The sequence below is a fragment of the Drosophila rhopaloa genome, unplaced genomic scaffold (assembly GCF_018152115.1).
Source record: "Drosophila rhopaloa isolate 14029-0021.01 unplaced genomic scaffold, ASM1815211v1 contig_159, whole genome shotgun sequence".
NCBI classification, from domain to species: Eukaryota; Metazoa; Arthropoda; class Insecta; order Diptera; family Drosophilidae; genus Drosophila; species Drosophila rhopaloa.
In genome coordinates this window covers 794,902-808,574 of record NW_025335038.1, presented here as the reverse complement: position 1 = coordinate 808,574, position 13,673 = coordinate 794,902, and the positions used below count along the sequence as shown (strand labels likewise).

Here is a 13,673-nt window from a genome sequence, read left to right as displayed (position 1 = left end):
CATAATCGAAAATTTGAGCAATTATAGCACGTGGGCTCTATAAATAAGCTTGTAGTTGTTGACTGGCTGGCTGTGTGCAGTTGTGCAATGTGATTACTACAATTACGCCGACAAAAACCCTTTGTGAAGTCGAGCAATCCGAACCCAACCCAACCCCATTTCGCATCCAGTCACACAGTGCCTGGCATTTATCAGTTTTCTGCTTAAAAACCGCAATGAACTTGTTGTGCGATCGACCATTAACCGATAACACCCACCGCCAGCGATAGCGGTATCAGAGTGGCCTCTGGGCACCAAAGGGTTAATGTTTTGCGGAATTTAAAAAATGGTACACAACTTTGCGAACTTTTATACTTCAAGGGGAATAAACTTTTCAAGAAGGCCACAGTGGTGTATTAAAATTCATATACAATATTTAGCTTTATCAGGAAAGAATGAAGAAAACTTTTTAAACTGTAGTTTTATGATCTTTATATAAAATATATTTATATTATATAAATATTTATAGAATCCATAACATAAATCTAGGTACAGAAATATATGGGGTAACTGATTATGATACGAATCGAGCACTGAAAACAATACGATTATCACTATGTTCCTATTTGTAATACAATTAAAAAAAAAGCAAATCCTACTTCAATCAAACATGTAATATAGTAGTTATGCATTTTTTGTTTGCATAAAGCTCAATTCGATTTCGGAGCTACGAGAGTTGATCGGATGTACCGGGCAAACGCCCCGCAAATCATTCGATACGACGCCCCCTTTTAGGTTCATGCACCCCCACACTCATCCGCCTCCGCCCCCATTTACAGTTGGCTGAATCTTTTATGCAACAGACACAGAAATTGCAAAAGCGCCGAGAAGGGGGAAGCTAAAGCACAAATACGAATACGAATAGAAACCGCAGGCAGCGCAGATTCGTTTTGTTTGCTAAAACTGCGTCACGTTGCAACTTTGACGCTGCCGCCGCCTCCGATGTGGCTGCATCTCCTCCGCATCTCTCATTTTCAGCTACTGCTGCTGAGATTTGCGTAAACAAAATCGGTTTTATTATTTCCTTTTTTTTTTTTTTTACTAGCGTTGTGTAACCCGAGGGACATATGATGTCAAAGCGATGGCAAACTTTTGTGCTGGATGTGCACTTGCAAAAGAAAATGATGGAAATTGATTAGAAACTTAATTTATTGCTTAGATAAATTTATAATCGAAAATATTATTCGGTATGCAAGGTACTACAAGCAATTTCATTCACCAATATTTTTTTTTTTTTTATTTATATATAAATTTAATAAATGTCAGTTATGGTTCCCAAATAGTTTAAAAAATTATACAAAACAAAATACTGCAATACTCCCTGATTTGTATATAATATCTCCCAGTTCATGAAAGAATTTCTCCTAGTGCTTTCACATAACTTGTTGCTGGTGGCAGGATGATGCAGCTAGTGCTGTTGCCACGTGAGCGTTGTGCAAGAAGTCCTTGCCAGGGACAGAACTTTTCTAACAGAGAGGGCAATCGAATTGTGGGGCAGATGGGGCGAAAGGCAGTGGGAGGGGAGGGGGGAGGCTTGGAAACTGGGCAACCTTCGATTTGACCTTCGCTGCCTCCGCCGCCGACTTTTGCCTTCGCGATGACCTCCACTAACTGCTTGCCTTTCCATTTCAATTTCGGATTTCAACTTGGACTTCAACTTTTTTCTTTTGGCTCCATTTTGCATAATTTATTGCATTTAGTTTTCATTTCATTTACTGCTGAGGCGGCCTCAAGTTAGTGCCATAAATTTCCCACCGCACGTCTCCGTTTTCATCGCGTGTGTCCTTAATTTTAGCTTTGATTGCCTTTCACTCCTCGCCGATGTCCAGTTTTGCTTTTCCCAGGCTGACCACGCCCACATGAACCTTCTGGTTGTCCCAGGAAACCGCTTTTTCCTTTCCCTGGCGTATATAATTGGCCCAGAGTGCGTGGGATTGTTTCTCCCCTTCGCCGTTTTCCTTTCGCTATTTTTATGCCCCTCGCTTCCTTTCATATCAAATGTCCTTTGACGTAAATTAATTAAGTTATGGGAACACGTGAAGAAGTAGCAACCGAGGTTAGGAGGTTGTTATGGAGCTGGCTACTTAACTGCTTCTATTTTTAGTTGCCCAACTGCGGGAAGTCAGGCAAAGTGGATGGATGGGTCGCCAGATGGTTGGCAGAATGTTAGTTCTAAATTAGAGCCATTCAGTTAAAATCTCTTATTAGTTAACTAGGACACAATCAAAAATTATATAAGGGCTTGATAACTTTAAATAATACAATTAAAAAAGTTTCTATATTCAAAAATAAATGCAAGTTCTGTGTAAACAATTTGTTTGCTGCTTGGACAGGTTTCTATTAATAGAGCTTCAGGCGTATGAATATTATCCACGCACCTTCCTCATTGTCTGGCCGATGTCTCCACTTCCCGGTCGCCCATCTCCACCTCAACCCCCCCTATCCACCCATTCACTTAGTCATCTTCATGATTGTTGGCCAATTCCCATAACGTTTTCCTTTTTTCGGCGCTTTCTTCGCCGCTTTGTTGGGGGCGTTGACAAGTCGCAAATGCTGATGAGTGCACAGATACAGATTCTATATGCCATGAGAGTGCCTTATATGAGTGGGTCTGGGGCGGAATGAAAAGCGGGAACTGCGTTCAGTTGCATTTCAACGACACGATTGCGAGGTAGCGAAATTGCCTGAAACCGAAAAAGGTGACAAAAGGAAATTTTCCTCGACAAAGAAGCGGAAAGAAGTCAAATACAGAGAACAATGATCTCCTTAGTCATAAGAAGATTACTTAGAAGAGGTAGCAAATAGACCTCACTTATAGGATAACAACTGGACCATTAACTAATTTTGGTATCATTGTTGCGACTCTTTCAGATTGTGATTGCGGCTGCGTGGACTCATACAATTCCAGCCACGGCCCGCCAGCGCAGCAGGACTCGTCAGCAGCAGCGGGAGCAGGATCTGGAGGATCGGGAGCGGGAGCAGGATCGGGATCAGACGGAGCAGGGCCCATCAACAGCCTCAAGACGGCGCACACAAAGGTCGCGACCTCGGGGGTCATGCCAACACGCAGCCCCCCAGCAAAAGGTCAAGTAGTGGCGCCGATGGCGACTACCAGCTGGTGCAGCACGAGGTGCTCTACTCGCTATCGGCGGAGTATGAGGTGGGTTTTCGGTTTCCATAGCTGTATGTTCACGATCTTAACCTTTTTCTCCCCCTTTCTTTTGCAGGTCCTGGAGTTCTTGGGCCGCGGCACCTTTGGCCAGGTGGTCAAGTGCTGGAAGCGCGGCACGTCCGAGATCGTGGCCATCAAGATCCTGAAGAACCACCCCTCGTATGCGCGGCAAGGACAGATCGAGGTCTCGATCCTCTCGCGACTCAGCCAGGAGAATGCCGACGAGTTCAACTTTGTGCGGGCCTTCGAGTGCTTCCAGCACAAGAACCACACCTGCCTGGTCTTTGAGATGCTGGAGCAGAACCTTTACGATTTCCTCAAGCAGAACAAGTTCTCGCCGCTGCCCCTCAAATACATAAGGCCCATTTTGGAGCAGGTATTTTCTATTGTTTACCAACCATTTGAACTCTGATCTAAACTGCTCTTTATCCTGCTTATTCAGGTATTGACTGCCCTGTTGAAGCTGAAACAACTGGGCCTGATCCATGCCGATCTGAAGCCGGAGAACATCATGCTGGTGGACCCAGTGCGTCAGCCCTACCGCGTCAAGGTGATCGACTTTGGCAGCGCCTCGCATGTGAGCAAGACGGTGTGCAACACGTACCTGCAGTCGCGCTACTACCGTGCCCCCGAGATCATCCTGGGCCTGCCCTTCTGCGAGGCGATCGACATGTGGTCACTGGGCTGCGTGGTGGCCGAACTCTTCCTCGGCTGGCCGCTTTACCCGGGCAGCTCAGAGTTCGACCAGATCCGCTACATCTCGCAGACGCAGGGCCTGCCCACGGAGCACATGCTGAACAGCGCCTCAAAGACCTCCAAGTTCTTCTACCGCGACGTGGACTCCACGTACCCCTTCTGGCGGCTGAAGACCACCGAGGAGCACGAGGCGGAGACGAACACCAAGAGCAAGGAGGCGCGCAAGTACATCTTCAATTGCCTCGACGACATCGGACAGGTGAATGTGCCCACCGATCTGGAGGGTGGCCAGTTGCTGGCGGAGAAGACGGACCGTCGGGAGTTTATAGATCTGCTGAAGCGCATGCTGACCATCGACCAAGAGCGGCGACTCACGCCCGCCGAGGCGTTGAACCACTCGTTTACGCGTCTGACCCATCTGGTGGACTATGTCTACTGCAACAATGTGAAGGCATCCGTACAGATGATGGAGGTGTGCCGCAGAGGCGACTTCCACACGTAAGTAGCGAGGCTCTTTGCCAAAAGATTGTGTCTGAATATTGTATATTAAATACCTTTATCCCCTGCAGAGTACAACCCGCGTCGACGCTGGTGACCAACTTCGTTCCCTCGAGCACGGAGAACATGACGTTCACGATCAACAACCAGCTGACCAGCCAGGTGCAACGTCTCGTGCGCGACGGTCGTCCGCTGGCCTACGAGGGACTGTACCAGATCTACAACGGACGCAGTGTGGCCCGGCAGTATCCGCCGGCGCGGAACGACAGCTTCCAGCACCAGCTGGTGTCGAACATCCTGTGCCCGCCCTCCTACCAAACGATGCCCAGTCCCACCAAGCACGTGGTGGTGGGCAGTGCCACCATGCAGCCCCCGCTGCAGGTGCCGCCGCAGCAGTACGTCAACGTGCCCGTGCCAGTGTCCATGGTGGAGCCCACTTCTGGCCAGAGGATGGTCCTAACGAATCGGGTGCAGGCCAGCGGAGTTGCCTGGCCGCAGACAGGCAGGCAGATGGCCTTGGTGCCGTCGTGGCCCCAGCAGGCGCCCGCCCATTCGCTTATCGTGGACTCGACGCCGCTTTTCAATGTGGAGGAGATCTATCCCAAGCACCACCTCAACTTGCCACGCAACGATCTCAAGAAGGAGTCGCCGGCTCATCATATAGCGTGAGTATTTACAAGACACCCTTTGGGGGCAACCCATTCTCATGACGATCTATGTCTTCCAGCAAGGGCAACTCTTACCGCGTGCCGCGCCACGAGAAAAAGGAGCACCAGCAGCTGTCGCCGGTGAAGAAGCGGGTGAAGGAGAGCTCGCCGCCCCACCAGCAGCGGTACCAGCGCACCGCCCACGTCTCGCCGCAGTACCACACGCACCACAACTGCAACTACGGCAATGGCGGCGGCTACAGCGCCAGTGCGGGATCGGTGGTGGCCTCCTCGGCTGCCTCCGCTAGCAGTGAGTGCAGATGGAATACCAAAGTGATCCAGGCCATGTTTATTTCGATTTAATACTTGCAATCGAAATGACTATGGAAACTGAAGGCCTGTGCTGCAGGATATCTACTAATTTGCTGTCTTTCCTCCCCCAGATATTGTGAACGGAAGCTCGTCGAGCTCGCACCACCATCATGTGCCCGTGGCCCATGCCCAACCGTACAGCACCTCCTCGGGTCACCACATTGTGAGCAACTGCAACGCCAACGGAGGAGTGGGAGGAACAGTGGTCTACCAACAGCCGCCGGCCCACGCCCACCAGACGCATCCGCATGCCCAGCAGCCGCATCCCCAGAATACGCAGCATCCGCAGCACGTGAAGCAGCCGACGATCACCATCCACGACACGCCCTCGCCCACGGCCGTGATCACGATCTCCGACAGCGAGGATGAGGGCGGCGAGGGTGGAGGAGCCCAGGTGCCGGTGCTAAAGCAGCGGGCGCATGCCCAGTCGCAGACGAGCAGCAGCCTGCTCCAACACGCGCCCAGCTCGTCCTGCAGCAGGAGCAGTGCCCACCAGCAGCACCCACATCCACAGCAGCAACAGCAACAGCAGATCACTTATGGTAATGCCCAGACTCAGAACCCGAATCAGAACCAACTGGGAACCGCCAGCGGCAAGGGTAGCCAGCATAGCAGTAGCCATAGCAGTAACAGTAGCCACAGTAGCAGTAGTCACCACCACAACCACCACCACCCTCATCATCTGAATCCGTCTCATCATCTGAATCTGAATCTGAATCCGCCTCATCAGCCAGCGAGTGGAAGTGGAATAGGAACGGGAGCGGGATCGGCAGCGGGATCGGGATCGGGATCGCAGCTTCAGCATCAGCTTCAGCCCCAGCCACCGACTCATTCTCAGCCGGCGACGCATCCTCATTACCAAGCCACGTCCACGTCCTCCTCCACGTCTGCTTCCACTTCCAGTCACCATCAGCATCACCCCCATCATCCCGCCCCCACCTCCTCATCCTCCTCCACCGCCGCTCAGTTTGTCCCTGTCCCTGTCCCCCTGCCCGTCCCCGTCCTCTGCCCCAGCTCCTCTCAATCTCAGTCGCATCTCAGTCGCCATAAGTCATCGCACGTCCAGCTAGTAATTCCATGCGTAACCGTAGGTGACCACGATCCGGAGGATGCCCGCCGTCGTCATCATGCTGCCGCCGCAGCCGCCGTGGGAAGTCCCAAGCACCACCATCAGCACCAGCACCAGCAACAACAGCAGCAGCCTGTCCCGCAGCAGGCTGCTCCTCCGCCGCAGCAGCAGCAACAGCAGCAGTACCAGCCGCAGCCACCACCGCAGCAGGTGCTGCCACAGCCGCAGCCCAGCATCAAGTACGAGCCCGGCCAGTCGCAGAAGAAGCGCATCCTGGCCATGGCCCAGAGCGAGTGCGGCTACCAGCCGCAGGTGCCCAGCCAGCCGCCGGCCTCCGCCAGCTTGCCGCACATTCCCACCAAGCAGGAGCCGGCCGAGTTCTACCCGGAGTATGCAGCCGCTCCGCCGCAGCAGCTGGACACGAAGCGCTCGTCCTGGGCTCCCACCTCCTCGGGAGCAGGCGTGGCCGTGCTGCCTTTGGCCCATCCGAAGCGAGAGGCTCCCTCGGTGGCCCCCATCAGCTATGCGGCCTCGGTGGTTCCACCCTTGGCCCACTCCAAGAGCAGCTCGGCCTCCTCATCCTCGTCGATCAGCGCGGCGGCAGCAGCAGCGGCTGCTGCTGCTGCAGCGGCGGCGGCCAGCGTGGGTCCTCCATCGTGGGGTCCTCCGCAGGTCTACCGCCAGCCGTCGCAGCCGCCACCGGGCAGCGTCGGGTTGCCGGGAGCCACGCAACCTCCGCCATCGACTGTGGCCCCGCACCCACATCCGCACCACCACAGCCATGGCCATCATCATCACCAGGCCGGCACACCGCTGGGCGGATCGCCATCCTCGACGGCGGCGGCCGCTTTGTTGCAGTCGGACATATATGCGCAGGGCGACATTTACCGCCGGCCCACGGTGTTTGTTTCCCAGGCGGCGCCGAGCTATGCCTACGCCAACCGGGCGGTGGTGGCACCACCTCCGGCCCACAACAGCTCCAGTCGTCAGGTGGGTTCGGTGCTATTGTAATGAATGTGAGAGGATAGCTAACCGATGTTTCATTTACTCCCCAGGTGATTCCATCACATCCGCTGCCGGCGCACATCCAGATACCCACCCAGTACAGCCAGTTTGGACCGCTCAGTCCTGCACAGGTAGCCGCCAGCAAACATGCGGCGCACTTCGCGCCCACCAACATATGGTATGGGGCTGAGTAGGCCGACGAAGGGAGGTGACGGGGAGAGGGGCGATGAGGAGAGACGCGGGACGAGGACGAGGTGCATCCACCCAGAGCCATGGGCCAAGAACCAAGACCACCCAACCACACACCGCACACCACCACCACCCACTGTTGTTATGATCTTGAGCTAGAGCCCAATTGAATGATTCAACGCTCGAGTGAGTCGAAAGTGCCGGGATGCCGAGCCGAAATTAGATTCAGACTTGTCTGTCAAGTCGCGAACGTGGTGCTAATGGACGAATATCCCTTTTCTATTCCCAGATCGTTTGCGGCCTCGGGCGAGGCAGTTGACCATCCGGAGCAAAGCCAAGAGTTGCAGCAACAGCAGTTGCAGCTGACCCAGTGCTGGTGGTTCATGCTGCTCATGCAGCAGACCATCATCCACAACAACTCCATGTTGCAGGCTGGCAGCGACGACACAGCAGCAACAACAGGAGCAGGAGCAGCAGCAGCATCCACATCCTCAGACACGGCAGCAACACGTAAAGCACGCCGCCAACATTAGGCTCATGTCCAAGTCCCCAACCTCATCGCCAGTTCTCAGTTAGTTTTTTTTTGAGATCCCGCAGGATCGCACATTCATTGATTACCATTTCTGCCACTATTAATTTTTATTATTTTTTTAAATAATATTAAAAATAAATGTACAGCACTCCTACACGCAGCTGGGTGTACAGTGCTCAGGCTAACTTTTTGCAAGTTGTGGTTTTAGGCACAACGCCACACCCGCACACACACTACAGCTATAGCTTCTATACCCTCAAACTATGCTAACTAGAGGCATATCAAGAGTGGTCTTTCTTCAAAACAAAAGCGTTTCATTACTGTGTGTTGTGTGTTTTATTGATTACTTCCACATAATATTCTCTATAATCCACTTATATATTATATACATGCATATGTAACACTATTATTACGAATACTATATATCAACCAGAAAGCAGAAGAAAACTAGAGTTTACGGCACGCCGACAACTGCGACATTAGGCCAGCGAGCCAGTAAGAGAAAGCTTCGAAATTCCCTAGCAAGTACCTCAGAAAACCGAAAAGGAAAACGATAACTTAACAGCAGCAGCAGCAGCAACAAATGCAACAGCAACCAGAAAAACAAATAAACAACATTGTTATGCAATTTGCCTTTTACACAAACAAGCAACAAAACAAAATGAGAAGACGAGACGATGAAACTGAAGATGAAGACGCAGGATTAGAGTTAGACGAGGTTAGTAGAGAACCACAACAAATTGAATACCGCAAAAACCTTACTAGCAAACAAAAAGCAAATAAAATAGATTACCCTAGGAGATATCAACAAAGAGAACCTAACAATTACATAGCTCATAGATATAGTGAATAACGCGGGACAAGGAGGTTTAATGGCGAACGTTTTTTACACACTCGTACTCACTCATAGGAATAGCCGCGAAAAGAATTACAAATACGATTAACGATTAACAGATAACAATTCTAAATTATGTTTAACGAGCAACAACAAATAATTATAGGAACAAGTGTATATAAATGCATAGATATCGATACTAGAGCTAGCCGGAGCCCAACTAAAATCCGATTTTAAAACAAATCAGCGCTAGTAAGGAACAGTTTCCCGACTGCGAGTTAAGGTTCCAGTTGTCTGGCCAAATCAGCTAAAATTGTTGTTCATCAATTGTTGAAATGTTAACTCGCAGTGGAGAAACCGGCCTTAATCTGCAGTCCGTTTAATTTTAAAATATCACATTTCTTTTAACCCATCTGTGTCCCAAAAAAACAAGATCTGCGTTTTAGTTATTCTTTCGACTAGGGAAGCGCATGAGAAGGTTTACTAAAGTACAAAACCAAACATAAATAAGAAGCAATCTAGCAGTTTAGGCTTTTAGCGTTTGCACCCCACTACAACCCCTTGTTTTAGGCTTTTCCCCAGAGAAAATTTGTAAATAGAGAATGCAATTTTGTACAAACCTGGCTTACTTTAAACACGCCCACTAAATCCTATATATAAAATATAAACTAAATCTTGTTAAATAGGTTTCCTAAAGTATTTCGTAGTTAGAATTAACTTAACTTGTCGCGTATAAAATAACCGAGCAGAAACTAATTTTTTCGTTCTCCTGGCGACGATTTCTCAGTTGAGTTAACGTGATATTGGGAAATCGGCACTTGGAGGGTGGCACTTCCTATATAAAGAAATACATACTGATACTGATACAGGTCAGAAGTTAATTTAACCGGCTAAGGGAGCACCCGCCCCATCCTCCGCCCCTTCCTAGTTCAGCTGTGTACAGTAGCGATTTCGGGATCGGAATGAATTAACTCCGAAAGGAAAGGATCTAGCATATAATTATTGTGATGTAGTTTTTAACAAGCGAGCGAAAGTTTTTTGTCAGTCGTCGTCGTCGGCGGCGAATAGAAATTACCTAAAATTATGAATAACCAATTGCGATACGGATACGGAATATGCATCTATATGTTAACTAATTAGTGTGCAGGATTCAATAGCATTAGCACGACAACAAATCGTTTTTTTAACCAAGTAAACAACAACTTTTTAACAACCGAGAAATAACACTTTTTGTAGTAGGAGAAGGATGGGAATATAGCATGCATAAGCGTAATTAAGAAACGTTAGTGTTGTGAATATATACGAGTAAATGCAAAAAACAAAAAATTATCGATATATTTTGTGTATAAACAATAACGGCAACCAGCAGCTAACAATTGTAATAAACAATAAGCGAAAAACACAGCTCGGCAGATTTAAGATTCTTGTTTAAAGTCGAGAGAACCTTATCTAGATAATAGAAATAGATGTATTCAACAAGTTCTTTTTTTATAGAAATTTTATGGACCATTCAACTAAAATATATATAGTTAAATAAGCATGGATATTGAATAAAAAAACAGCTGTGTGACCGTGTAGTATGTCAGCGGAAAAGTTGAGATCTGTGTTTCCGATTTGCGTTTCTTGTCCTGCACCCACTCAGTGTGCAAATTTATATTATAAACGAATATGCTAAATATCTGCGACGGCAGAGGAACTTTTCTTCACTTTCTACTCAATGTTTAGGAGCATCAAAAAGAAAGCAAAATCGAAAAAAAAAAACAAGAAAACAAATCAAGAACGCTTTAAATGTAACAAAAACGAAACGTTAATAGACTTATGAAAACAACAAACAAACAAATTAACTTTATATTAAACGACAAATTAAATTTATATTACAAACAACAAATTACATTTATATTTAGAAAAAACCGACAAACAAATTAAACTTATATTAAACACTCAATAAGCAGTCAGCTGGGTCTTGGTCGCTCGCAGACTTTTGTGGCCCACTGTCGGAGGATTTGTATTTAAGAGGGATTCAGAGGTGGCGATCCACACGAACACTCTAATATACGTATATATTTAAAAGAGAAATGTTTTAACTGTGTAGCCTTAATATTTGTACTCGTCGTCCTCTCGACTTCCAACAAACAAAAAAAATTATGATATACGATACTATAGAGCGATAAATGCTGATCGGTGTTTACTACAATATTTCATATGTACTTGTTTAATCATACTGAGGATGAGTTGCCCTTACTGTACTATTTTAACCATTTAAATTTACTTTTAATTTACTTTGTTTCTTTGCTTAACTTTGTTTAATATATCATTAAATGTATAACAGAAAATAGCCACAACATAAATCATATATATTGCTTACTATTAGCAGATTTATATATCCTACAAAATACAGAAATCGTAAATATATGTAAACAGATATCGTATCCTTTCGTTTCACTTCAGTTCTATTATTTTTATTTTTATTTCATTTTTTAGTGCTTTTAAGATCATATAATCAAAGCAAACGGAGATGATGATAATGAACAACAACAAATACAACATATATCCCACCAAATTACAAAGGAGTAAATAATTTTTAAGTTTAACCGATTAGTGAATGAACTTAATAATAATCGTAGTTATTGTGCAATAATATAGATATCGATCGGCCAGTCAAAGCAATTGTGCAACAATTTAATTTTAGTGTTGGGGGACCGACTAGTAGGTCCCCGAAAGAGGCTAGCTTCAGCTGATTTAGATTTAGTTAAAGACCAACCAGGTTTCTGCAGATTATAGATTGATTTCGCACGCCCCGCCACGCCCCTCGAACCCTGAACTTTGAACTTTGAACCACCCCCCACGAAGTTGTTTGATTGACCAACAATTGATGAGCTTTTACCGGAAAGTAAAGATATTTTGTTTTGCATTTACGAAAAACAAGGCAAGTTAGAGAACGAAGGAAGCCCCAACCGAACCGGAACCGGAAATTTCAAACCAATCTGTAATAACCAGATGGGAGAATTGAGGAGTTGACAAACAAGATTGATAAGAACCCGTCCATAATTAGATTTCTTTCGTTTGAGCTGGACCTGAACAACTGAAACACGCACTTCGGACAGCTGGAGCGAGATCCAAACAATTAGCAGGGGCCCTCTCCAACTTAGCATAATGATACGGATAAAACCGACTTAGTAGGCTACCAGTAACTTAATTACGGATTACGATAACGATATACTCTTCGTGTTTCCTTCACTTGAAGAACTTTCTAAAACTCTCTTAAAAAATTGTGGTTCGGATTGACATTAGATGTTTTTAATACACACAGATTACCACAGATTAATCTATGATATATATGCGGATATATTTTATTAACTAAGAAATTATTTCCTAGGAAAGAGGAGAGATCTTAACGATAACCGAAATGTTGATGTGTGAAATTTATAAGACTAGCATATTTCCTACCTAAAGAAAAACCAAACAACAGACAACAATATACGTTATATATATACACGAAATATGATAAATAGCAGCTAAAGCTGAGATCATACTCATAGACATATACACGCTAAGACATATACGGCTAACGGTAAAGATATTGAATTTAAAATGATCGTACCTTTTTGCTGATTTCAAAACAAGCGTGAAATTGAAAGCGCCAGAGACGAATAGTCGTCATTGGGTGATGCAAACGTAATCGAAACAATATATGTTTTAATAGATCAGAGAGAGCACTTTTATGGGATTTGCTTTTTATAAACGACATATACGAAATATAGATGTACTTATAGCGGTGGCAGTCCGCACTTTGGGCGGTTGCGCGTTTCAGATTAAAGAACTTAAATATTTTTATATACGAACTCGAGTAGAGACTACCGATATCCATATACATACATATATGATTAGCGAAAATAGCGACTAGAGGCCAGGCTTTGCATTCGATTACAAAGTGAAAGGAAGTAAACCAAAGACGGATAATCAAAGCGCGCGCACACACCACTCATAAACACACACACTGAATCACTCACCACACCGTTAGGATATAGGGTTTGTTTTCGCGTGGGCACCAAGTCATATTCATATGTACGACCTTGACTCCCCTAGCACTTGTAAAAACCTACCTAAGATTACGATTACGAATCCCCGACCTCAGATTTGATCAAGGGAACCCTGGGTTAGACAACAACGAATTGCCGGGCAATGTGGAACCAGAAGCTCCTGTCCCAAGAACGCAACCCGCAACAAATTAATGTTTTCGATCGCCAACGAAGAGATTTGACCTTGACCAGTCGTTTCGTCAAAGTCAACTCACCAACCAAAACTTCTAGATGTCAAAGTCAACTAACCAATACTGCAACACAACTAAACATGGAGTTACCATTTCACCAACACTTCATACAAATTTCACCAACACTTCACCAGTCAAAGTTAGCTCACCAACACTATATACAAATTTCACCAACAGTTCACCCGTCAAAGTTAGCTCACCAACACAATTCTAAATGGATTCACCAGCACCAAAAACTCACCAACACTTCACACGTGACTCCTCTAATTCAACTCCTCCTTATAGAATCACCAACATCAACTATTCCATGTATTCACCAACACTCAACCACACCAATCTCTAATCGTAA

The 13,673-nt window shown here is 46.5% G+C and overlaps 1 protein-coding gene across 1 annotated transcript in view; it reads left to right on the top strand.

Annotated features, from left to right (window-relative positions):
- The window catches only part of LOC108053550 (homeodomain-interacting protein kinase 2), a 39,898-nt gene extending 28,415 nt beyond the window's left edge, over window positions 1-11,483 (top strand). Inside the window, 10 exon segments of the mRNA XM_017136245.2 lie at window positions 2,911-3,084; window positions 3,087-3,199; window positions 3,267-3,587; window positions 3,654-4,405; window positions 4,477-5,070; window positions 5,133-5,362; window positions 5,496-5,966; window positions 6,516-7,483; window positions 7,549-7,873; window positions 7,977-11,483. Coding sequence (XP_016991734.2) covers window positions 2,911-3,084; window positions 3,087-3,199; window positions 3,267-3,587; window positions 3,654-4,405; window positions 4,477-5,070; window positions 5,133-5,362; window positions 5,496-5,966; window positions 6,516-7,483; window positions 7,549-7,692 — 3,767 coding nt within the window. The 3' untranslated portion in view covers window positions 7,693-7,873; window positions 7,977-11,483.
- Window positions 11,484-13,673: the final 2,190 nt, after the last annotated feature.